The sequence below is a fragment of the Pelodiscus sinensis genome, chromosome 13 (assembly GCF_049634645.1).
Source record: "Pelodiscus sinensis isolate JC-2024 chromosome 13, ASM4963464v1, whole genome shotgun sequence".
Lineage (NCBI taxonomy): Eukaryota > Metazoa > Chordata > Testudines > Trionychidae > Pelodiscus > Pelodiscus sinensis.
Genome location: NC_134723.1, coordinates 3,520,688 through 3,543,370, shown reverse-complemented (window position 1 = coordinate 3,543,370; position 22,683 = coordinate 3,520,688). Strand labels below are relative to the sequence as shown.

Below are 22,683 nucleotides of genomic sequence, written 5' to 3'. Positions count from 1 at the left end.
TCGATCTTGTCAAGCCGTTTCAAATGGCCGCAACAGTGTTCTGCTCCAGGACCAATCGGTCTCTTCTCCCGACTCATCCTCTCCCCTCAAAGCCTCATTTCTTCTCCCCCCACCCAGCCTTGATAAAATCCCTTCTCCAAGCCAGCAGGGGTTAATGTTGTCAGCCATGACGTCAGGATCCTAATTTGCCCATAGATTTTTTTTTTTCCCTTCCCCAATCTACAAAAGTCTCTCTCTCCTCCCCTCTTGTGACTTTGCAATGAGCAGCAAAACTCTACAGGAGCTGCAGCAACAGCATACAGAAGCCATGCATCTCTGCTTTTGAGAGCAGTTCTTCTTGCTTCCCCGGGATTTTTCCTTCTGTTTTGTGTTTTTTTTTTAACCCTTTCACACTATCCATCCAAGTCAACAGCATCAGGGGGCAAGTAAACTCAAATCCAAAGGCACTCTGGGGTTGCATGTCCCCCCCCCAAACAAAACCCAGAGGGAGGAGGGGAAACAGAAGAGTAAAGGGTAGGTGAAATCTAGACTAAAATTGCACTGCCAGATAACTGTCACCCTGCCCCCCTCCACACACTCTCACACTCACTCACTCACACACACACATCCACACACAATCTTTCTCCTCCTCCTCCTCCTCTTCTGTGAAGGTGGATAACAGGATCCATGCAACATCTGCAGAACTGGATGGCAAAATAGCAGGGGGGAAAATAATCCAAGTGGAGCATTCAGGGGAGACCGGGTTCTTTTTTCTACCTGTGAGATTCGCTTCCACATTTTGCTGAGTCCATTTTGGGGACATTTCATTTTTCTCTCTCTTGGGATTTTGTCCATTGCCAGAGGATGTCTCTTGTCGAGAGGATGCTGAAAGGAAGAGGAGGCGAATTCTTTGACTGGCACTGAAGGGAGGGGGGGATACATATTTCCCCCATTTTTTTTTTTACTGTCTTGTGATTTTTTTTTAAAAAAAAAATAAAGGAAATTATTTGTTGTCTTTTTTTCCTTTTTTTTTCTTTTTTTTGGAGGGGGATTTCAGAAGATCTTTCCCTCCCCTCCCAACGTATTTTTTTCCCTCCATCGTGCTTGTGGAGATGTGGAGGTTTCAGGCAGACAGATTGAGTGCAATTGTCTCTGCTTTCGCGGCGCTTTGTCTTGCCTGCTGTGCGCAAAGGTAAGGATTTGATTTCCAGGGTGCAGGGACAGATGGGGGGTGGGCTTATAGGAGTGGGCTGGGGGGGGAGTTTTGTTGGTGGGGGTCTCTTCTCCAAATGGCTTTCCTGGTGCCTGCTGTTTATTTCCTAGTCAATTGCATATTAGGGAGAGGAAGGGTGCTCAGGCATAGGCAAGATCTCTGCAGCCGGGAGCTCACCATCCAGCTCGTTTGCATCCCAGTCACCGACTGTAAGAGAAACTGACAAAATGAAGCCTTGTACTGGGAAACATGGTGCCCAGCAAGCAGGGATGGAACTGAATGCAAACCCTGAACTGTAGCAAAGGGCTACCTCGAAAACCCCACACTGCCTGCCTTAGCCATGCATGAGGCTGTAGACACAGCCTGCACACGCATCCACACTCACACATGTCCTAGGCATGTGTGTACTCACACCCACTGTGCGTTACAGATGCAATGCAGCCAGCCGTCATGCAATATTTATTCATTGCATGCACACACGTAAATATGACCATATGGCTATATGTGCCATGCATACACACACATCTATGTATGCATTACTATATAAAGTGTACAGTCATACAGTGTATCATATCGCATACTGTGGGCAGGATACTAGACGCGCAATGCATGCGTCCACAGTTTCCTGCTTAGTAATATATCGCATATACACAAGCAGAGATATGACTATATATATATATGGACACAAGGTCCATGCATTCACACATGTACACACATCCATAGTGGACAATGTAGGTGGAGTGCATTTCTACACTAATATTTATCCACTGCACACACACATACCGTGTATACACATTTACACAGTTCATTAATAGACAGGGTTATTACATACTGGCTCTGTATTCACATACCCTTGCCTATATAATATTGCACTAAGACACATTTGAGGCCAGGCACAAATCTAGATCTATAATCCATGTTCCCTGTTAACACAAAGACACAGGTGCGTGCACACAGGCACATGTGCAGATTCATGCCCACACACATCCCTTGACTCCTACTGCTTAATGCATGACACATACACTGTACACTGAGAAATATACACAGATTCCTGCCATTGTATAGGCACATGTGGATTCTGCCCTCTCATATATGGCCAGGCACGTGCAGATGCATAGACTTCAGTTGGCATACTGTAAACACACACCCTTCACACATGCATGATGTATACACGGCATGTACGCTCGCACCCATGTTCACTAAGCATCTTACACGCACATACAGGATTGATACCTTTGGATGCGCGCATACGTGTACAGTGCACGTCCACACCCACTCAGTCTCAAGTGTACAATATTGAAAGAGATACATGTACAATTGACACATGGACTGTATCCTACGTTCATACAGTTTTGGCGCTAAGGTACAGCCACATGCCCACACCTGTGCATCTACACAGATCGTTTGTTCAGAGGAAGGTAGATGGCCTTACAGGACAGGCACACAACTGAAGAGACAGAAGACCTTGTCCTGATCTTTTTCTTTCCTAGCACACACAAGCTCCCATTGACTTTGGGGGCAGATATTTGTAGTTTGTGGGGAAGACTGGGACACCACGGGTCTAGACTTCTTGTGTGACTTTTTTTGGAAACAACGCGTACTCCCTCCCGGCCTATTTCCCTGTCTGTAACATGGAGGTAAGGATCATTTCTGACCTCCTGGCTTGTTGCGGGGGATGAATGCAAGTTTGTAAATTCCATTGAGGGTGAAGCACGAAGCATTTGGGTTGTTGTACGCATATATGAAAACCTGGTTGTACACATGCACTCACATGTGTACAACTAAATGCACATGTATCTGGAGTGTGCACATGTATATACCTATACAATTTCCCAAAATATATACCCATGCAAATATGTGTGCAGACATCCATAAGTCCAGTACATGCTTATCAACACAAATATATTTACCCTGTGTATGCACAGAGACAAGTGTACACATTCATTGGTACGTCCCTCCCCCATTTTCCTGTGGACTTGTGTAAAGACATACTTAAATAAATTAAAAGGGCACATGTATAAGAAACTCAGCGTGTATACACATGTCCTTCAGCATATTCACTGAACAGTTTTTCTGTGTTCCTAGACTGTGCCAAGATAAAACTGTTGGTTTACGTTCACATGTACACATTCTGATTGAAGGTGTATCCAAGCACACACAGGCTCATGCATCCAGATCAAAACCACCTGCCCGGACCGATCAATTTACCCACGTTCCTACCTCATACTCATGCACCTGTACCCACATATTCATGCCCCTTTACAGATAGATCTTTAATACACACACACGCACATATCTGTGTGCCCAGATGTACAGCACACACAGAGAAAGAGAGAGCTCTGTTTTTGCACAGCCATCCACATGCCAATCCATACTCGTGTGAATACAGGTCTCTGCACGTACTCAGCTCACACATAGACTCATGCACACGATGGAGGTCCATACACATAAATCACCGCCACACGTGTACAAGGGCCTGTGCCCACAATCTCCAGCTCCAGGGAGACACCCAGGTTGGTGGAAGGGGTAGTATATTGTGTTGCCACTTTACGTCCTAGACTAATTTGTTGTCGAAGGAAGGATGGTCTGGAAGAAGTGTCTTTTTCACGGATTTGGCGTTCAACCGATGAGGGAAAAGACTGTTGTTTGATCATATGTGCACCCAAGCGCCATAGAAAACAGAGCTGGGCCGAAGGTTGGGTTGGGGGACCACCCAAGTGGAAACACCTGCACTCGTGTGTTTTGGAGGTTCAGTGTAGCTTCTTGCTGCCTATCCTTCCACTATCACTTCCCTTGCGTCTAGGGCTCTTTGATGCAGGTCAGCTCTCTCGTTCACATGGCTGGAAGGAATTGGAAGGCCAGTAGCAAGGGAAGGAATACATGGGGCTTGGGAGGGAAAATACCATGATCTAGGCACACTGAGCCAAAGATGGACTCTTCTTGCCTCTCTGTTGCTAAGACCATATTACAAGCTGCTGTGATACAGTGATAACATATTTATTTTCAGAGGCCAAAGATCATCACTATATTGTCTAGGTGCGTGTGTGTAGGAGAGCGAGGATCCTTTGGTGCATGGCTAACCTGAGAGAATGCCTGGGTGTACAAAATGCAAAGGGGAGATTGGATAGGCGAATATTTGGGTTGGGAGTAAATAGCCTGGGGAGTTCAGTGTGTATTATGTGTGATGAAACTGGGTGTCTATGTAATGTGTGTGTGTGTGTGTGAGAGAGAGAAAATGCCTAGTGTGTTACAGATGAAGTGTGCATGAAAGTGTGAGAGGGAGGTGGCATCTGGAGGTATGTAACAGGGCAAATTTGTGTGTAATTTAGTGTGTGTGTCAGAGATACAGCGAGTGTGTGTAAATGAAGTGTGGAAGCCCTGTGTGTGCTCATGGTAGAAGACACAGAGTTATGTCCTGTGTGTGTGTGTGTGTGCAGTAGGAGAGAACACAAGGGGGTGGGAAGAAAGTTGAAAGGCTGCAGAGTGTGACAGAGATGGAGGCTGTGTGCACAGTGTTGTGTGGGTGTATGTGACAGGGACAGCAAGTGGGGGAAGAGAGTGTGTGTGCGCAGTGAGAGATTGAGTATGAGTTTCTACAGGACACGTGTAAGTGCCCCAGGGGACCACCCCTCTAGGGACTGGTTGACAGACTTTTTAAACTGCATGGGTGTCCCAAAAAGCTTGTTTTCGCCAGGGCATGTGCAGCATGGAAGAGGGCCAGGATCGTTGTGTGGGGGTGTGAGAGAGGAGGACTGTGATGCCAGAGAGACGGGGAGGGGGTGTTTGTGAGAGGAAGAGCTCATGTGTGAGGCAGGGAGCATGTGTGGGCCTGCGCATGCGCACCGGGATGCAGCCTGTACGCCAGGGAGGGTCTCGGCCCTCCGCCAGGCCCGCCGCATGCCTCTGCCGTGTGAGGACGCTGACAAGAACCTCTGCTGCTTCTCTTTCAGCCCCTCCACCGGGAACATTTCTGTGGTGAAAGAGATTGTGGACAAACTGCTGAAGGGGTATGACGTCCGCCTTAGGCCCGACTTCGGAGGTACGGTGAGCCAGGGTCCCGCACGCTGGGGGTGTTTGCGATTCCAGGAAATGGAGCAGAGGCGCTAGAGGCCCCGCTGCCCTGTAGGCGGGTGCCACCTGTCCCGCTGCTCGCGACATGCATCGACCTGTGAGCTTTCCCCCTCTCCGTGCGCTCTCTCTTTTCCTCCCCCATTCCTCCCCTTACCCTCCTTCTGCTTCCTTTGCCCTCTCTCCCTCCGTTTTCTCCCTCTGCCTGTCGTTCTCTGTAGAGCCTTCCTTCTGCTCTCCTCCCCATAGCCCCTCTCAGATCCCTGCTGGCCCTCTCCTCCGCTCCCTCCCTCGCCCTGTCTCTACGGTGGGTGCGTGACGCTGTTTGGCATTCCGGGGTCGTTCGCTGGCTGCGGACCCTGTAACGTGCCATCCCGCAGTCGGATAAACGGTGTTGTTCTGGGTTTAACCTCACTCACTGGCTGCCCCATGCTTCCCGTCCACCCCTGTTCCCCCCACAGCCCTCCAGTCTGTATCTCAGGGACTCTGGCGTTTCGGCAGCACTGGGACATTGGCGCACTAGCTGCCTCCGTCTGCCCCGTTCACCGCCTCGTACAGAGCTGGGAAAGGCTGTGGTCAGACCAACTGCTGGGCGGGCTGTGGGTTTGTCGGCCAGGATCTCTGTCTGCTGACTCCACTGGCAGGGATTTCCAGCCCCCAGGCGCGGAAGCAGAGGAAGGTAGAAAGGGGGCCCCTTTTCGTTTTTGGGTGCGTGGGGAAATAGTGACAAGGCCACGGAGCCTGGTCAATGGGTATTCAGTGGTGCCCGCGAAGTAGTGGGAACTAGCCTCCGGAAACCCAAAAGCCGGCTCTGTGGTGACGTGACGGTTGAGTCACTTTCTCTTGGACTCAGCTTGTTCGGGTTATTTTTGGCCTGAGCGGGGTGGTGCTTTCCCTTCCTGGGTAGGTGGGAATTGATCTCAGCCGCCCCGAGGGTTGCAGAGGAACCAGCGTCTCTTCCGGAGACAACAGCGGAGAAGCAGCTCTGTGTCCTTGCTTTCAAGAGGGCAACGTGCCCCTGATGGGGGGAGAAAGTCTCTCACGCGAGACCTGAGCCGAAGCCCTTGGCAGGAAGATTCACGCGGTGGCAGGAGCTCTGGACCAGTCCTTAAATAGCCAAGTTCCTCTCTGCTCCATAAACCAGCCGTTCTCTCAATCATCTCCGACTTCCCTGCACCTCACTCAGAGCTGCTCCTACGCCCCCACTGGCCGGGATCGTGGTGGGGCAGAGACTCTCCCCTGTAAAATGACTCCTCCCTGGGGCAAAGAGGGGCAGCCTGGAATTTCAGGGGCATGGCGGGTAGCCGCACGCGGCAGGCAAGAGGGAGGCGATGGAGCCTCTTTGGATCCCGACTGCAGGAGGGCTTGCTGAAAAGGGCTCACCAGGGAACCACAAAACATCCCTGTCAGCCGGCTGTCCCCTGCCACAGAAGTTGGTGCAGTCACATTTTACGAGAGAAGAGCTGCAGAGATGCCATAAAAAAAAGGCAAGACAGCCTCCTAGGAAGCCTGTGGGATTATTGGGCTACCGTAAAACACAGTCGGTGGTCGAGCCATGTGCAAAGGCGACAGGAACGCTGGGAGGGGGCTTGTGGGGTACACTGGTTAGTGCTGCAGGAATTGCTGCTGGGTGACCATATATTCCCAAAGGGAAAATGGGACACTGCAGGGGGATGTCCTGAGGCCTTCCACCCCCCATGAGGTCCCGTGTACCCCCCCAGCCTCCTGCCTGTATGGGTCTGGCCCAAGGGCTCCCTCTCCCCCTGCATGATTGGCCATCCTGCTCCCTGTGCTAGCCTGAGGCCTTCCTCTCCCTACCCTCACGCACGGGGCCAGTCCAAGGCCACCGTCTGCTGCCCACCCACATAGGGTCGGCGTTGCTGCTTGTCCCCCTCTTCCCGGCACATTCCTGCATGCCTTGCAAGGGGCCAGCCCCCCTTGGCATTCATCCCATTGGCTCTTGCCAGCACATGGCCAACTGGCAAGGCCAACTGGGACAAATGCCCAGTTTTGCCAAAAACCTGAGGCCGCCCAGGACAAAAGGGACGGTCCTGGCCAAAGCAGGACTTGCAGCCACCCCCGTGCTGGCTCTGGAGCTGGCGGTGAGACCCTTAAACCATCTGACCTCAAAACCTACGGGAGCGTCTCCATTTTTTTCCACCCGTTTGCCCAGCGCTGGCCACATCTCCGTAGTAGAAGCAGAGAGGGCGCCCCCCACGCCCTGGTGTGTAGCTGTTGCTCTCCAGACTTTACTACACATGGCTCTGCTCCTTTCTTCCCCCCTTTGGAAGGGCGCCGTGGCTTGTGGTCTGAGCTGGCGGCGCCATTGGCGCTCTAAGGCTGCACGGGCATTGAGCCTCTCTGGATGTGTGGGTCTGTTGCCCTGGCAGATCCTAAAATAAGAGACCCGGTGGTAGGAGTAGGAGTTGGACCGAGCCCCAGGACCACAGAGGGGTCCCCCGCAGACAGGAGCGGGCGACACATCTCAGTCATTGTTAACCTAGTGAGGGGGAGGGGAACATCTCCCTGGACCAGCGCCAGGCCCCAGAGCTATCTGGGACCCTGAGACCTTGAGCCAACTCTGTCCCGGGGGCAAGTCTGCAGAGGCGGGTGGTACCACACCAGGGGGTGAATACGGGTGACTGGGTTTTCTAGTTCCTTCCTGGCCCTGCCCTGCAGGGGCTGAGGTTTCCACCTTATCCCATCCGTGGAAGCAGTTGGAGAATTGCACCTTGGATAAGAGAGCAGGCTGCTTGTGGGTGTGAGCTGGGAGGTACTTCTGTGGCCCCTACACACCCCAGGGACGTGTACCTCCCAGCTCAGGCCCACAAGCAGCCAGCAGGGGTCTCCTGGCACGGGGCTGATTCCACACCCCACCTCACAGCTCAGGCCAGGGAGGCACAGAGGCCTGCAGCCCCAATGCTATTCAGGCAGCTTGAGCCTTTGAGGAGCCGGGCCACGCCCAGGTCTCCCCTCACAGGACTCCCTGGCAGTGCGCTTGTGGCCGGCCGAGCCACACTCTAGAGTTGTTAGTTTGCCATGGGGGCCGGAGGGCGCGTGCCCCCCAGCACTATGCTCCCATGAGTCATTGCTGCACCTGGAGCTGGCAGTCGGGAGCTGCCCAAGCACCCCCAGCCCTGCTCGCTCCCTTTCTCTCATGTGCCACTTTCCATTGCTCAGGACCACTCCTCCACCCCAAACATATCTGTGTCCCGTCCATCCCAGGGACAGGAGAGCTGCTATTCACTCCCTCTGCCCTCTCACCTGCTCCAGGTTCCAGACCCCAATTCCTCCTCTTCCACCTGCACTTCCCACCCAGCCCAAATTGCCTCCCCCATTCTCCCGCGCTCTGCGACCTGTATCCCATTTTCTATCTTCTCTGCTTTGCTCTGTGGGGATGAGGTGAAGGGGCAGCATGGGGGTGACTGTGTGCACGGCGAGGGGGGAATCCTGTCCGTGCAAACACCTTTCCTAAGTCACAGGCGCTCCCCCTCCCGGGATCCCTGTGCGCTGCCCAGACATGGGGCCTCGACGGAGCTGAAAGCTGCTCGCCGGCTCTCGCTGAGCGAGAAAGAGAACTCCAACTAATGCCAAAAGGAGGACAGGCCTGCTGGGGATTGCAGTTCACTTTTTAATTTCGAGATGCCTCGTTAGCTCCAGGCCGAGCCGAGTGGCTGAGAAACGTCAGCCACTCACCTCCTCCCCCCGCCCCTGGCTTTGAAGCCCATTAGACCATGGAGCAGGTTGGCTCTCAGGGGCCGTGCCATGGCAGGAGTGATGTGCGCCTCGGTTCAGATGAACCAGGAGTGGCAGGGAAGGGGGATCCTGACAAGCCCTCCTTCCCCAATCAGACAGCCGGACTCGGACCATGCTGCCCACGGGTTGCTAGCTGGGCAGACAGAGTTGCGGGGGGAGGCAAGGAGGCAATGGGAAGGACTCATCGGTGGCATCGCCTCGTCGGAGCGCAGGTGCTCAGTCGCACTAGCCTGAGTGACAGGTTGCCTGAGCTGGATGGCGGAGGCCGAGCTGTCCGGGATCGCATGGGGGGCATCGTGCGGAGGGGCGGGCTCTGGGGGAGGTGCCAGGATGGGGCAGGGTCTCCAAGAGGCAGTGATAGAACCAGGAAATGGCCTCTGACTAGAACAGCAAGGGGGCTGTTGAGATCAGCCTGTGAAGCCTTGTCAGAATGGGGGGAGGAGTGTCCCTGTACTGGAATAGAAGGGGTTGGCTATGTGGACAGAGAAGTCAGTCTGAGCGGTCGGGAGGTCTCAGTCCTGGAATAGCAAGAACAGGGTAGTAGAGAGGGCAGGGGTGCAGGGTGCTTTGGCCGAGCTGAGGGGGAAGGGCAGGTTTCCAGCACTGGAGCAGCAGGCTCCCTGCCTGCCCTGGCCCCACACTGCTTCCGGAACCAGTCGGAATACTCCTGCAGCCCCCGGCGTGGGAGGAGGCTCCTAACGCTGTCCCTGCCCTGAGCACTGACTCCGCCTCTCCCATTGGTGGGAACTATGGTCAATGGGAGCTGCGGGGGCGGTGCCTGTGGGCACAGGCAGCACGTGGAGGCTTCCTGCCTCCCCAGGGTCCATAAGGATGTGCCAACTACTTCCAGGAGCCTGCCTTAGCCCCGTTGTGCCACTGAAAATGAGCCACCCACGATAAGTGCCGCCTCACCAGAACCCGTGCCCCTCACCCGCTCCTGCACTCCTGCCCCTGCCTTGAGCCCCTTTCTGCACCCAATCTTCCTCCCAGAGCCTGCACCCCTCACCCTTGCCGCACCCTGCTGCACCCAAACGCCCTCCCAGAGCCCATACCCTGCACCGCTCCTGCACCCCAAGCCCCTGCCCCAACCTAGTGAAAGTGAGTGAGGGTGGGGGGTGCAGTGAGCGGGATGGGGTAGGGAGTGGGGCAGTGGTGTTCGGGTTTGTGCGGTCTGACTGTTGGCCACCCTCCCTATGTGGGATCCACCAGGCTGGGCTGGGGCTTGTTGGCGTGACGAGGCGGGAGGAAAGGAGGGCAGGAAGCGTTCACTGCAGCACCCTGCCCAGCGCTGGGCCTTAGAGCTCTCAGCCGCTCCCGTGTGGACGCATCCTCCAAAGCAGGAGCAAACCCACTGAGAAGTCGCTGCCCCGGGCAGAGGAGACGCAGGAAACGGCTCAAGGAGCCCTGTTAAGCGCAGTGACTCAGCTGCTCTCCGTTGGTGCAGAGCTGCCCAAAACTCCACAAGAGTTGCAAGCCGATGGCCTGGCCTCCCGAGAGCAGCCGTCCCTGGCATCCGTTAGGGGAGGCAAGGTTTCCTCCATGCCCCCCCCGCTCCCCCCCCCACAAAGCTCCCCGCCCCCGGAAGTTAGTGTATTGGGTGTGGAAATAGCAGGTGCAGAGAGAATGCCCGGGGTCCTCACGGAGCAAATACAAAGCTGGTGACCTGGAAACCTCGCCTGCTCCCTTCTCTCTTCACATTTCCCCAGGGAGACAGAGTTACTGTGTACGGGGTCCCGGCTTTCAAAGGCTTAGGAATGCCCCATCCATGCTGCCTGTCACCTGCACCGCTTTGTGGATGTAAACTGCCCTCCTGAAGACACTTACACACACCTGTCCTCTCCTCTCCCCTCATGGATCCCTCCACTCCTCCAGCACACGCACACACACACACACACCTGTCCTCTCCCCTCACAGATCCCTCCCCTCCTCTAACACGCACACACACACACACACACACACACACACACACACACACCTGTCCTCTCCCCTCACAGATCCCTCCCCTCCTCTAACACACACACACACACACACACACACACACACACCTGTCCTCTCCCCTCACAGATCCCTCCCCTCCTCTAACACACACACACACACACACGTGTCCTCTCCCCTCACAGATCCCTCCCCTCCTCTAACACACACACACACACACACACACACACACACACACCTGTCCTCTCCCCTCACAGATCCCTCCCCTCCTCTAACACACACACACACACACACACACACACACACACACACACACACACACACACACACACACCAGACCTTTCCCCTCTCTTCACAGACCTCCTTTCTCCCTCAAGCCCACACACTTGTCCCCCGCCCCTCTTGTTGGAGACCCACGTTACCTTCACACACATGCACACGTGACCCTGTCTTATTACAAATCCAAAATTTTCTTGCTTCATTCCACTTCATATTTGTGCTAACCCACTCCCAGTACGCCCCCTCTCTCCTCTCTCTCTCTCTCTCTCACACACACACATTTCTGTTTTCTCTCTCCTCTGCCCCTCCTTACAGATCCCAATTCCCTTCCACCTCATTTATCTCCCCCTTGCCTCTCCTTCTCACCTGCCGCTGTGTCCAACATCCCCTGCCCTCAGCTCCCCATCCTCCCTCTTGCCTGCCCCTCCTCATAGCCCCAAACTCCCCACAGTCTCTGCTTGTACTTTCTCCTCAGTCGACGAGTGGGAATTCAATGGCGTTCAGTCCTCAGCCATTCCCTTTAGAAACTGTGCAACATCCACATTTGAAAACCCAGACTGGAAAAAGAAATGATGGCTGATGTATTCAAACAGCATCAGTGGTCCATGGTCCTGAAGGGACAGTGCTGGAAGGCTGAAGCCACCATGTTGGCTGAAGGGAATACAGCCCTCGCTGTCCAGTGTTTGACTGCTGGAAAATGTTTCATTGTAGTGGCGTTGCGGCATAAGGAGCTAGGCACGTTGTTACACATTATTGTGAAGGGAGCTAAGACCACTCCCTGTGGTCATTTTGAGATAATGCTTGGGATTTCTCTAGCATGTTGTAAGTCTTCATGCACTGAGTTCACTTAGGATTTGTGATGGGGTGGCCCGAGCCCCAAAGGCCCCTGATGGAGGCTTGTGGCCTTGCCACACCCTGTGCAGCAAACCATAGAGAAGTCCTCCAGGAAAGCAGAGTGGCACAAAGGACACACCCAATCAGGGCCCAGCAAGCCAGTTAAAAGGAAGCTGTTGGCTCAGGGTGAGGCAGGGTTAGCCTTCAGAAAGGGCTGGAGAGCTGGGTTGCAGGAGGCTGCTAAAACAGGGAGTGTAGGCACTTTGCCCGAAAGGGGAGCCTTTAACAGGAGATAAATACGATTTCTTAGCGGGGAAGCTGGGCACAGAGAGAAAAGGGATTTCAGATGGCTTGCCTGAAGTCTCACACTCCTGGCTTCTGCCTCCCCGCCCGGCAAGAAGAATGCTGTTTTCAGGAGACACATGTATGTACTATTACACTCTCAGGCTAAGTCTACACTTGCGGCTTCTTGTGCAAGAATCTGCAGAGCGTCCACGCTGCCCGCCCCCTCTTGCACAAGGAAATTGACAGTACAACGTGGTAAGAGAGGGCTCCTTGCACTAGAGTTACGCTCTTTTTTATCAGGTGTATACCCTCTTGTGCAAGAGGGCAGTGTGGACTCCGGGTAGGGCTTTCTTGCGCAAGAAAGCCCTGTGGCTAAAATGGCCATCAGGGCTTCCTTACGCAAGAGAGCATCCACACTGCTATGGAAGCTCTTGCGCAAAAGCACAGCTCACACATGGACAGTGTGGATGTTCTCTTGCACAAGACTTCTTGCACAAGAACCCTTGCGCAAGATGTTCTTGCACAAGAAGCCGCCAGTGTAGATATAGTCTCACCTACTGTAACCAGGCCTTTGTCGAGGTCTCGCACACCAAGCTTGGTCAATGATGTGCAAGGGGAACCCAGGGGAGTGAGGAAGTTGGTTTGGCGATTCCCTACCAGGTGGCAAGGAATTAGACCTCAAACTGAGGTCCTGCATGCTTGTGGGCGTCAGTTAACCCAATACGCTTTTCATGGCAGTAGGAAAGGATGTTTGTTTTCATGCTCGGGCCAAATTCTGTGTTGAGTAATTGCATTCCACGTCCCTAGACTCCCTTGATGCCGTCCTCTTCACTTCCTGTCTGAAACTGTTGGGTACCATGACTTTCTACTCTTCTACAGCTAACCCTGGGGTGGCTGCCTATTTCAGTGAAGGTTTAATTGATTCTTGTTTACCTGTTGCTGCAGTTTATAAAGTGCCTTTGGATCATGTGGTAGATGGCTGTCTGTAAATATGTAAGACATGATTATAATTACTATTATTAGTATCACCTGACTCATAAATCTGAAGCATAACCCTTTGTCTACGTTGAATGTATAGTTCCATTCGGAGCAGGGTGAATAATTTTTAACACGGTATTTTGTCCACGAATTCTGCCTTTTTCTGTTCCCAAACGGTTTATGAACAATTGGTGATTTTAATAACATTTATTCATTACTGAAGGTTTTAGGCTGAATGCTTTGTGGCCTGTTGATTGGCCAGAAGCCATTTGTTGTGATTATTCAGGATGCAAACCATGAGCTATTTGAATGGCCTCGCAAGCCGCACGGTGGTGTTCTGTCCCTGATTGGGTTAGCAACGTAACTAAGACTCAGACTTCTGGTCTGAATGCTCCCAAAGACAAACTTTAAATTTGCTTTCCAAAAATGTTCTCTGGTATCTGCTTAAAAGCCTCTGTTCCCATGGACAGTCTTGCCAGCAAGCTCGCTTACCAGACTATTCCCAGGAAGTTCATGAAGGAGTGCAAAAACCAGCTACGGATGGAACCTCCCGACCCAGGACTGTGATCTGGCAGGGCCAGGGATGTTGCTGGATCAAAGAGCCCCAGAGGCTAGGAGTGAGAGCCAGCTAGGAGAACATGGGGCTGGGGAGCCCTGGCTGGGTCAGCACCAGGTGGTGGCTGGGCAGCCTCTGTCCCAGCCAGGGAACCCCCGGTGGCAGCAGCGCCTTGCAGTGGGGCGGCCCCGGGATGGGAAAACCCAGGGAACCCCACAGTGGGAGCAGAATTGGCCCTGGCGGTGGCGGGGTGGCCCCGGATCCGGGAACCCTGGGTAACCCCTGGTGGCAGCAGGCTGGGGTGACCGGGCAGCCCTGGCCAGAGAACCCCCAGCAGCAGCAGAGCCCAGCGGTGCCTGGGGAGCCCTGGGAAGCCAGCAGCAGGGCCAGCTGTGTCAGAGTGGGACTGGTGGCGTCCGGGTGGCTTGGCAAGGGGAGCCCACAGTGGCAGCGGGACTGGCAGAGGCCAGGCTGTCCAGAACCCCAGGAAACTCTGGCGGCAGCATGCGGACAGGCGGGTGAGAGCCCCAAAGAGAGCAGCCCAGAAGCAGGGGAGCATTGACTTCCCCTGATCCGGCAAAGTCCCTGGTTTGGGACCGCTATGGTCCTGCGGGTGCCGGGCCAGGGAGGTCCCACCTATACAGTGAATCCATTTAAAAATTGGAAAGTGCCAGGAAAAACATTCACTCGCCTCGTATCTCAAAGCACTTGGCAGTCCTTAATTTACTAAAACTTCACAGCGTCCCTCTGAGGTAGGTCAATAGTTCTACCTTCGATCTGTCGCTGAGAAAACTGGTGCAGAGACTTTATATAAGTAACACGTCGGGCATGGGTGCAATACTGCATCAGAGCCTGCTAGCGTAGCGGAATGCAGCTCCTTTAGGTCAAGGGGTAAAGTTTGACATGGAGGGTCAGTGGTTCTATCTTGGCCATCCTGGGTCAGACCACACATCCATCTAGCCCGGTGTCCTGTCTGCCAACGGTGGCCAATTCCAGGAACCACAGCGGGAGTGAACCCAACGGGTAACCATCAAGTGATCCCTCCCTTGACTCCCATTCCCAGCCTCTGACAAACAGAGACTAGGGACCCCATTCCTACCCATCCTGGCTAATAGCTATCGATGGACCTATGTCCCAGGAATGTATTTGGTTCTCTTTCTGAACCTTGTGATAGTATTGATAACCCGTGGTAGGCAGTATGAGCTACATACACGCTCAGAGACCCGTGCGTGGGAAAGCTCATGTTTGCATGCACCTGTTAAAAACTGCACAGGAAAACAGCTGAGTGCTTTTAAACAAACACTGCCCTCAACAGGGGCGTGAAACTCATTAACAGAATTAACTCCATGTGCGCACAAGGTGCAATGCATTAGAGAGAAGAGCCCTATCAGCAAGATTAGATCTGTTCGGGGACTAGCTAGCTCAGACCCATTGTTCCTCTCCCCGTTGCACGTAAGACGACAGAACTCTTCATGGCTGTCCCTTTTGCAGGTCGGCCAGAGAACGGTTTGCTCTGAGCAGGTTGTGCATTTCCTGGTGGTTCAGCTGTCACTACAGTAGGGTTGCCAGGTGTCCGGTTTTGAACTGGATAGTCCAGTATTTCAGCTTTCTGTTCGGGAAACAAATGGAGAAAATAGAAAGGAGAAAATAGAAATGTCCGGTCTTTTCTAAATAAGATGTAAAGTAGATTGTGGTGTAATGTCAAGCGTGCCTGGTATTTTTGTTGAAACCATCTGGCAAACCTACGCTCCAGCATTATTCAGAGACGCAAGGGTTCTGTTTCTGGGGTCAGCATTTTTCTCTCCCCTTGTTGTGTGTAGGAGCTGAGAAATCTGTCTTTGACCTTTTCTTGTTCACACTCCGTCCCTTCCCCCTTGCACAGACACTAGAATATTGCCGCTCACTGATTGTGCAATCAGATAACTGTGCTTGTGGCAGGGGTGAGGCCTAACCGACCTAGTGCAGCTTTGGTTTCAGATCTCAGGACCCTTTGGATCCGGTCTGGGAAGGCTTGAAGTGCAGTTACGGTTGGAAAAGAGCCTCTGTAAAAATTCCGTCTTGTGGCTCTGTAGTTGTAGTTGTTCTCCCTCAGCGACCTCCATGTCAAATTTGCTCAGTTTACCAGTCCAAACAAGAGATTTCTACCTGCCTGGGCTCTGGAAATCAAGCTGTGTTCTCACTGCTTTGGGCATCATCACCAAGCAAACAGACTCTGGACTTTACTGGGCACGATTTTTTTTTTAATTGTGTGAACGTCCTTTGCACTTCAGGAGCGTTATTGGCTCGGTGCGACTGGGAGCAGTAGAGAGTCTGGGCTGTGCAAACATTCACGGATGGATCCTCTCAACTGCCCTCCAACAGCATTTGACACTTCAGAAGCCGGGGTGCACAGAGATTAGTTCCAGATCAGTGGCAGGCCCAGGATTAGACCCCAGAAGTTCTGCTTCCCGTAACCGTCAGGGCAGAATGCAGGAGCGCCCGGGTTCCAGGCCACAAATCCTGCTCCATCTCTTGTGGGCACAGGGGCAGCCCGTGCATATAGGCTGACTCGGACGTTGCCTAGGGCACCGTGTTAAACGGGGCGCCCAATGATGGCGTCACACCATTGAGGGCTGTGGAGGTAGTGGCGCCGATCGCGCATTCTGCCTGGGGCGCCAGCTGCCGGCAGCCTGCCTCGGGCCGCCCCTGTGTAGGCAGATAGGAGCTTTTGCCTTTCTGATCTACCTTGACAACACACTGTGTCACAAGCTGATTTCCCTGATAGTGTATTGTCTGATTTCTGGGAGGGGAACTGATGGGAATAATTCACAAAGAATGGACTCTTCTGTCACCTTTGATTTTGACCATGCATAAGCTTCCATAGCAAATCCCACCACAAACTGTCGGCAGCTAGGGTGTGTCTAGACTACATGCCTCCGTCGATGGAGCCATGTAGATTAGGCTGATCGGCAAAGGGAAATGAAGCCGCGATTTAAATAATTGTGGTTTCATTTAAATTTACATGGCTGCCGCGCTGAGCCGACAAACAGCTGATCAGCTGTTTGACGGCTCAGCGCGCTAGTCTGGACGCTCCCGCGCCGACCTGAAAGCCCTTTATCGACCTCCCCCTTATGCCTCGTAGGATGAGGTTTACGGGGGATGTTGATAAAAGGCTTTCATTTCGACAGGGGAGTGTCCAGACTAGCGCGCTGAGCCGACAAACAGCTGATCAGCTGTTTGTCGGCTCAGCGTGGCAGCCATGTAAATTTAAATGAAGCCATGATTATTTAAATCGCGGCTTCATTTCCCTTTGCCAAACAAACAAATCTACATGGCTCCGTCGACGGAGTCATGTAGTTTAGACATACCCCTACTGAGCTTAGGTCCTTCAGCACCAAAACACGAGCCTCTACTACTTAAGCAAACACAGGGCTACAGAGAAGTAGTCTATGCTACAGAGAAGATCACATCTGCCACTGTCGATCTTCTAGGGTTCGAATGAGCGGGTCTAGCAAAGACAGCCAATTTCAGTTTGGAGGCTAGCGGGAAGTTTGATGGCAGAAGTAGGACACAAAGCAGGAGTTTTCCATATATCTGTCTGGTTTTTGCACACAGTTAACTCAGTACCATTGTTTGAAGTTGGAGCAGAAGTTGACAGGTGCCTGAATTAATAGGATGTGCTAATTACTTTCATGACTTGCAGAAGACGCCTATGCATATATCAACCATACAAAATCCCCATCACCCATGCAGCCCAGGCAAGGAATTCTTTTGATGGGCAATTGCCATACCGTTAGTTGTTCTTTGTTGTGATCAGTTGTGGTGCCAAAGATCGGGCAAGTGGATTTTGTTACAAGGCTGGTTAAATTTCAGGCAAATGTTTGCTGAAATGACCATGATATCTGCACACCAGGAGTGGGCATTTTCCAAAGCAGCTAAAATTCCAGGTTCCCCTCTTGATCCCCCTTCATTGTTAACTAAGCTTGTGCTTTTTTTTCACATCATATAAATCTTTGGTGTTTTTCTTAAAGGCCCAGTTTCTGGAGTCTAAAGATTGGGGATAAACCTCAGCTTTCATTAAAAGAAATGAAATATGAGCGAAGTGAACAACCCTAAAGATTCAGAAATCAGAAGGCAAAAAAAAAAAAATCCCAAATGTATTATTCTTTCTCCAAAAAAATCTGATTTCTAAGAAAATCTCTTTAGTTTTAAACCAGTTTAATGGTTTTTTTTCAGGCTTGGTTCAGGAGTTTTCAATGGGCAAGACTGCATCCTAAAGGGGCCTGACATGTCTGGGGTGCACAACCCTACATGACCCAGTGCTCTGCTTCAGGTCTCTGGCCATTTGGTGAGTCATGTGACCAAAGGTCATGTGACAGTTTTGAGGCAGTGCTGCCTATAAAAGGGAGCCTGCTCCGTTGAAGGAAGGAAATGGAGGGTTTGAGGAAGGACCTATGAAGGATTCCCTGTTTCAGTCAGGTGGACAGTCTGGTAGAGATACCTGCAGAAGGTAGGTATAATGGGGATTAGCCAAGCAGCAGGTGCTGAGTTTCAGGAAGGAGCTATGAAGTCCATATTAGTTAGCTGAGTTAATATTAAATAATTAAAACCCTGCAGAAAGGGACTGAAATTCTGCCCCTGTGGGGGCTTTATCTGACGGTGAGTTGGCCTGGCTTACACTGACTTTCACCACTTTCTAAAAATCAACCCTCTTGACTGTATCTTCCAGAACTGGAGTCCCCCAGATCATTAGCCAGTTCCAGAATATTCAGGCCCAGCTGTTTATATTTGTAGAAAACGGGTATGGTCTCCCGCATCAAAGTTGTGCTCCTGTTCCATGCTGGATTGAAATAAATGTAGGTGCTGTAGCTAGCGGTATTCTGTAAAACACAAGAGAGAGTGACTGATGAATAAGAAGTGTAATTTCTTCATTAAAAATTTAAAAAAGGAAAAAATACCTTCCTGTTGCCCTGTTGATAAACAAGTCAACAGATTTTCTCGCTGTTAACAAATATTTGCAGCGTTTTATGATGGAGTAATGGATTTGATAGCAAGCAAAATGTTTGCATTAACCTGTTTAAATTAATTTGGTTCAGCTCACACTCCATGTCAGGGATTAGGTGGCTCAGGGCTTTGTAATAGGCACAAATGTTTTCCCACCAGTAGGTGCCGGGTTCAAATCCAGTCTTGGTTGATAGTGAATGACAACTGAGGACTGATCAATAATTGCTGGTGAATATCAGGACCCATCCTGCTTAGTGCTGATTGGTTCCTCTGACAGTCTCAGGAAACAAATTAGGAAGTGAATTGGCTGACCAACTTCCACTCTGGCTTTTAAAGGTGCCCACAAGACTAAAGCATGTTGTTAGGGCAATAGGGGTACCCTTTGATAACGACTGTCCTTCCTGTGGCTAAACCGATGAATTTGGTCACTAGGGCTACGTCTAGACTGCATTGATTTTTCGGGATACCAGAGGTTCCCCAAAAAAGCAATGCTGATCCAAGGAACGTGTCCGCTTTTTCAAAAAACATTTCAGAAGAATGGATGCACTCTTACGCCATCCCTGTAAACCTCGTTCTACAAGGAGTAAGGGATGTCTTGAAAGAGCACTTTTTTCCAAAATTTGGCACCATGTAGACATGCCAAATTTCCGATTTAGCAGTGCAGTCTAGACATAGCCTAGCGCTCTTCATCCAGCACTAAATTGTCTTAAAATCGAAAAAGTTCATAGGGGAACTTTTTAAAAAGATACTTTTTTTATGTTGGGTTAAACATCGATCTGTTTGCCCGAAAATATTTTAGTCGGCCATAGTCAGGGCTGGTAAGTAGCCCCCATCAGATGGGTTTTGTTTTGCAAACTTGGCCAGGCACGTCACGTAAGTACATGCACTTTTCATCAGACCCGTTTCCCCATATCTGTCGTTTCATCCTTGCGAGCCAGTGGGTTAGTGAAATCCACAAGAGCCTGGCTCGGACAGGCATCAGAGAGAGGCAGTGTGCTCTCGTGGATTTCACTTCCTGCGGCTGCCCTAGACTTCGTGTGTGGCACTGGGCAAGTCACACAGAGCTTGCTTCAAAGCAAATTGATGTCAGCAGGTTGGGTCAGGATCTGAATCTCCGTGTGCCTACATTTGCCATCTGTAAGGTGGGGACAGTCATTTTGCCTTCCTTTCACCCATTAGCTGTCTTGTCTATTTACATTTGGGGCATGGGACTGTTTGTACAGCACCCGACACAGTAAGGCGCTGAGCTAAGCACTCTGCACCCTTCCTGTGCTACCAGAGAGCACTTGGGGGCAGTGGTTTTCAAACATCTTCACTTGGGTCACCAGAAAAAAAATGTTGATGCCTTAGACCCCGTGGAGATGGGCATAAGGGCTTTGGAGGGCAGGAAGGGGTATAGGGCTGGGACAGAGGGTTAGGGTGCAGGGTGAGGGCTGTGGGGTGAGGCTGGGTTGAGAGGTTCACGGTGTAGGAAGGTCTCTGGGCTGGAGCAGGGAGTTGGGGTGCAGAAAGAGGTCAGGGCTGGTGCAGCAGGCTATGAGATGGAGCTGGGAATGAGGGATTTCGGGTGCAGGAGACTTTGGGTTGGGGGGGGTTCAGGGCTGGGTCAGGTGACTGGGGCACAGGCTTACCTCCCGTGGCTTCTGGTGAGCAGGGATTTGAAGGTTGACTTCCTGCCCATTTGGCACCACAAACTGTGCTGTGCCCCAGAAGCAGCCAGCAACCTGCCCGGCTCCTAGGCAGGGGCAGGCAGCTAGCTACACATGGCTCTCACCTACAGGCACTGGCCCTCCACAGCTCCTATTGGCTGGTTTCAGGCCAATGGGAGCATGGAGCCAGTGCTCAGGGCAGAGGTGGTATGGGGAGCCCCATGCCCCTGCTGCCTAGGAGCCCGACCTGCTGCTGGCCCCTTCGAGGGCCGAGCACAGTGTCCGAATGCATGGGGATTGGCCAAGGGTGTTCGAAGTGCCCACCAGGGTCCCTGGGTACTGAGCAACATGACCCAGTACCTAACAGTCTGCGACCCAGGGCTGGATCATGACCTGCATTTTGACAGGCGCAAGTGTCTGCAATCCCTGTCTATCCTGGGCTGCTTTTTGCACGTCTTCTGCGTGAAGTCCCTTCCCATTTCCCTCTCTGGGCACCAGAAGGAGACTTTGGGTCAGCCCGTGTTGTGTGTCCCTCCAGCTTCCCTATCCTGGCTCACGCGTCCCAAACGTTTGCACCTTCTTCCCTGGATAGTTGTAGCGAGAACAGGGTGGATCAGTGTAGGGATGTTAAACAGCGGTTAGTACGCTAATCGAGTAGCCCGTGGAATTTCCATCGACCTCTCGATCAGTCGATAAGGGCGTTTGCTGTGGCTCTGCCTTTTAAATGTCGTTTTCTACTGCCGACTCCCAGATCATACCCTGTTCCAAATGCTGGACTGATGGATTGCTCAGTCCTGGCTCGTGCCGTGTCCTCCGCTGTGCCTCTGCTTCCCCGCTCCTCTCCCCGTGGAGATGGTACTGGGGGGAACTGGCTTTTAAGACCCCCCCCCCAGCATCAGCTCCTGCTCCCCCCCCCATTTGCTGCCTCTGATAGAGTGGCAGCAAGAGGGGTGGGGAAGCGAGAAGTCAAGTAGGGACTTGACTACCCAATAAGCCTAGTTCATCCCTAGTTCAACTCTCTGACAGATCTTGGTGTTGGATTCGAAGTATTTGCTTGTGAAGACTCCTAGACGTCCGACTGTACCTTTGCTGGCTGTCCAGCTTTTCCAGCCACGAGGGAAGAGGGAAGTCGCATTTGAGTGAAACATTCATAGTTTGGTCTTTACGTTAAAGATTAGGACATTCTCTCCTGGCGAGTGAGGCACTCCAGTTACATAAAGAACTAGCATCAGGGACACAGGAGCTGGAAAATTAGCCTTAAATCCAACTGGGAGATGAGCTGCAAATCCATGATGAGTCCAGGTGGAAGGCTGCTCCCATGGGTGTCTTCCCCATATTGACCTGGAGTGGGGCAGGCGGTGTGACGCAGTTCCCTTGGGTTGTCCTCTTTCCCGTTTCTCCTCATCTGGGTGCGGGTTGTCATGCCAGCGTCCGCCAGCTTCACCTGCCCGTAGAGGAGTGACACGGGACTGAGAAATCCGGGGTGGCTGTGTCTGGCAGATGGGAGGAGGGGACCGCACGAAGGAAAAGCCGCCCTCGTGAGAGGTTTATTGGATTCTGCCATGCTCCCAAGCAGGGGCAGAACTTTAGAGAGGAACAGGACCAGTTCTCCAAAGAGCTCAGCTCAACGCCCACAGCTGGGGCCAGATTGACAGGCGAGATCAGCTCTCCGGTGGGCTCCCCAAGAACTCAGCACGGGGGAGAGCAATCTAACAATCAACAGCATCTTGGAATCCAAAGGGAAAGCTCCCCCGCCTTCTGGACGCTGGCGGGACAATGGTGGGAGGATGAAAGGCCAGTCTGGGTTCCTGGATCTCCGGTTGCTTCACTTCAGCCGGTGCAGAGCAAAGGAGTTTTGGGTTTAAGGAGACAAAGGGTGCAGGTTTCAGGATGTCTAATGCTGTGTCTAGACAGGTCTCCCACACGGTTACCAGCGTCTCGGTGGCCCTGGGAAAAGACGTGGGGACGCTTCCCTGCGACTCTTGTTGGTTTTCCCATACACTTAGGCTTGGGGTTTTGTTAGTTTCATTCTGTTTCCATGCCGTGGGAAAGCACATCCTTGGGTTTGTAACCCAGACTGTAAAGTACGTTCCCGGCCCCCACGAAGCCCTTTACCTGCCCTCCCCTTTCCACCTACGCATGCCTGAGCGCGCCTGGAGGATGCGGCG

General features: G+C 52.4%; 1 protein-coding gene across 2 annotated transcripts in view; it reads left to right on the top strand.

The window, feature by feature from the left end:
- Positions 1-232: 232 nt before the first annotated feature.
- Positions 233-22,683, top strand: part of GABRQ (gamma-aminobutyric acid type A receptor subunit theta) — a 96,708-nt gene continuing 74,257 nt past the window's right edge. For both annotated transcript variants that reach the window (XM_006136299.4, XM_006136297.4), the window contains exons 1-2: positions 233-1,171; positions 5,143-5,231. In XM_006136299.4, the coding sequence (XP_006136361.1) occupies positions 1,092-1,171; positions 5,143-5,231 (169 nt within the window). In that variant the 5' untranslated portion in view covers positions 233-1,091. The remainder of the gene's footprint in view (positions 1,172-5,142; positions 5,232-22,683) is intronic.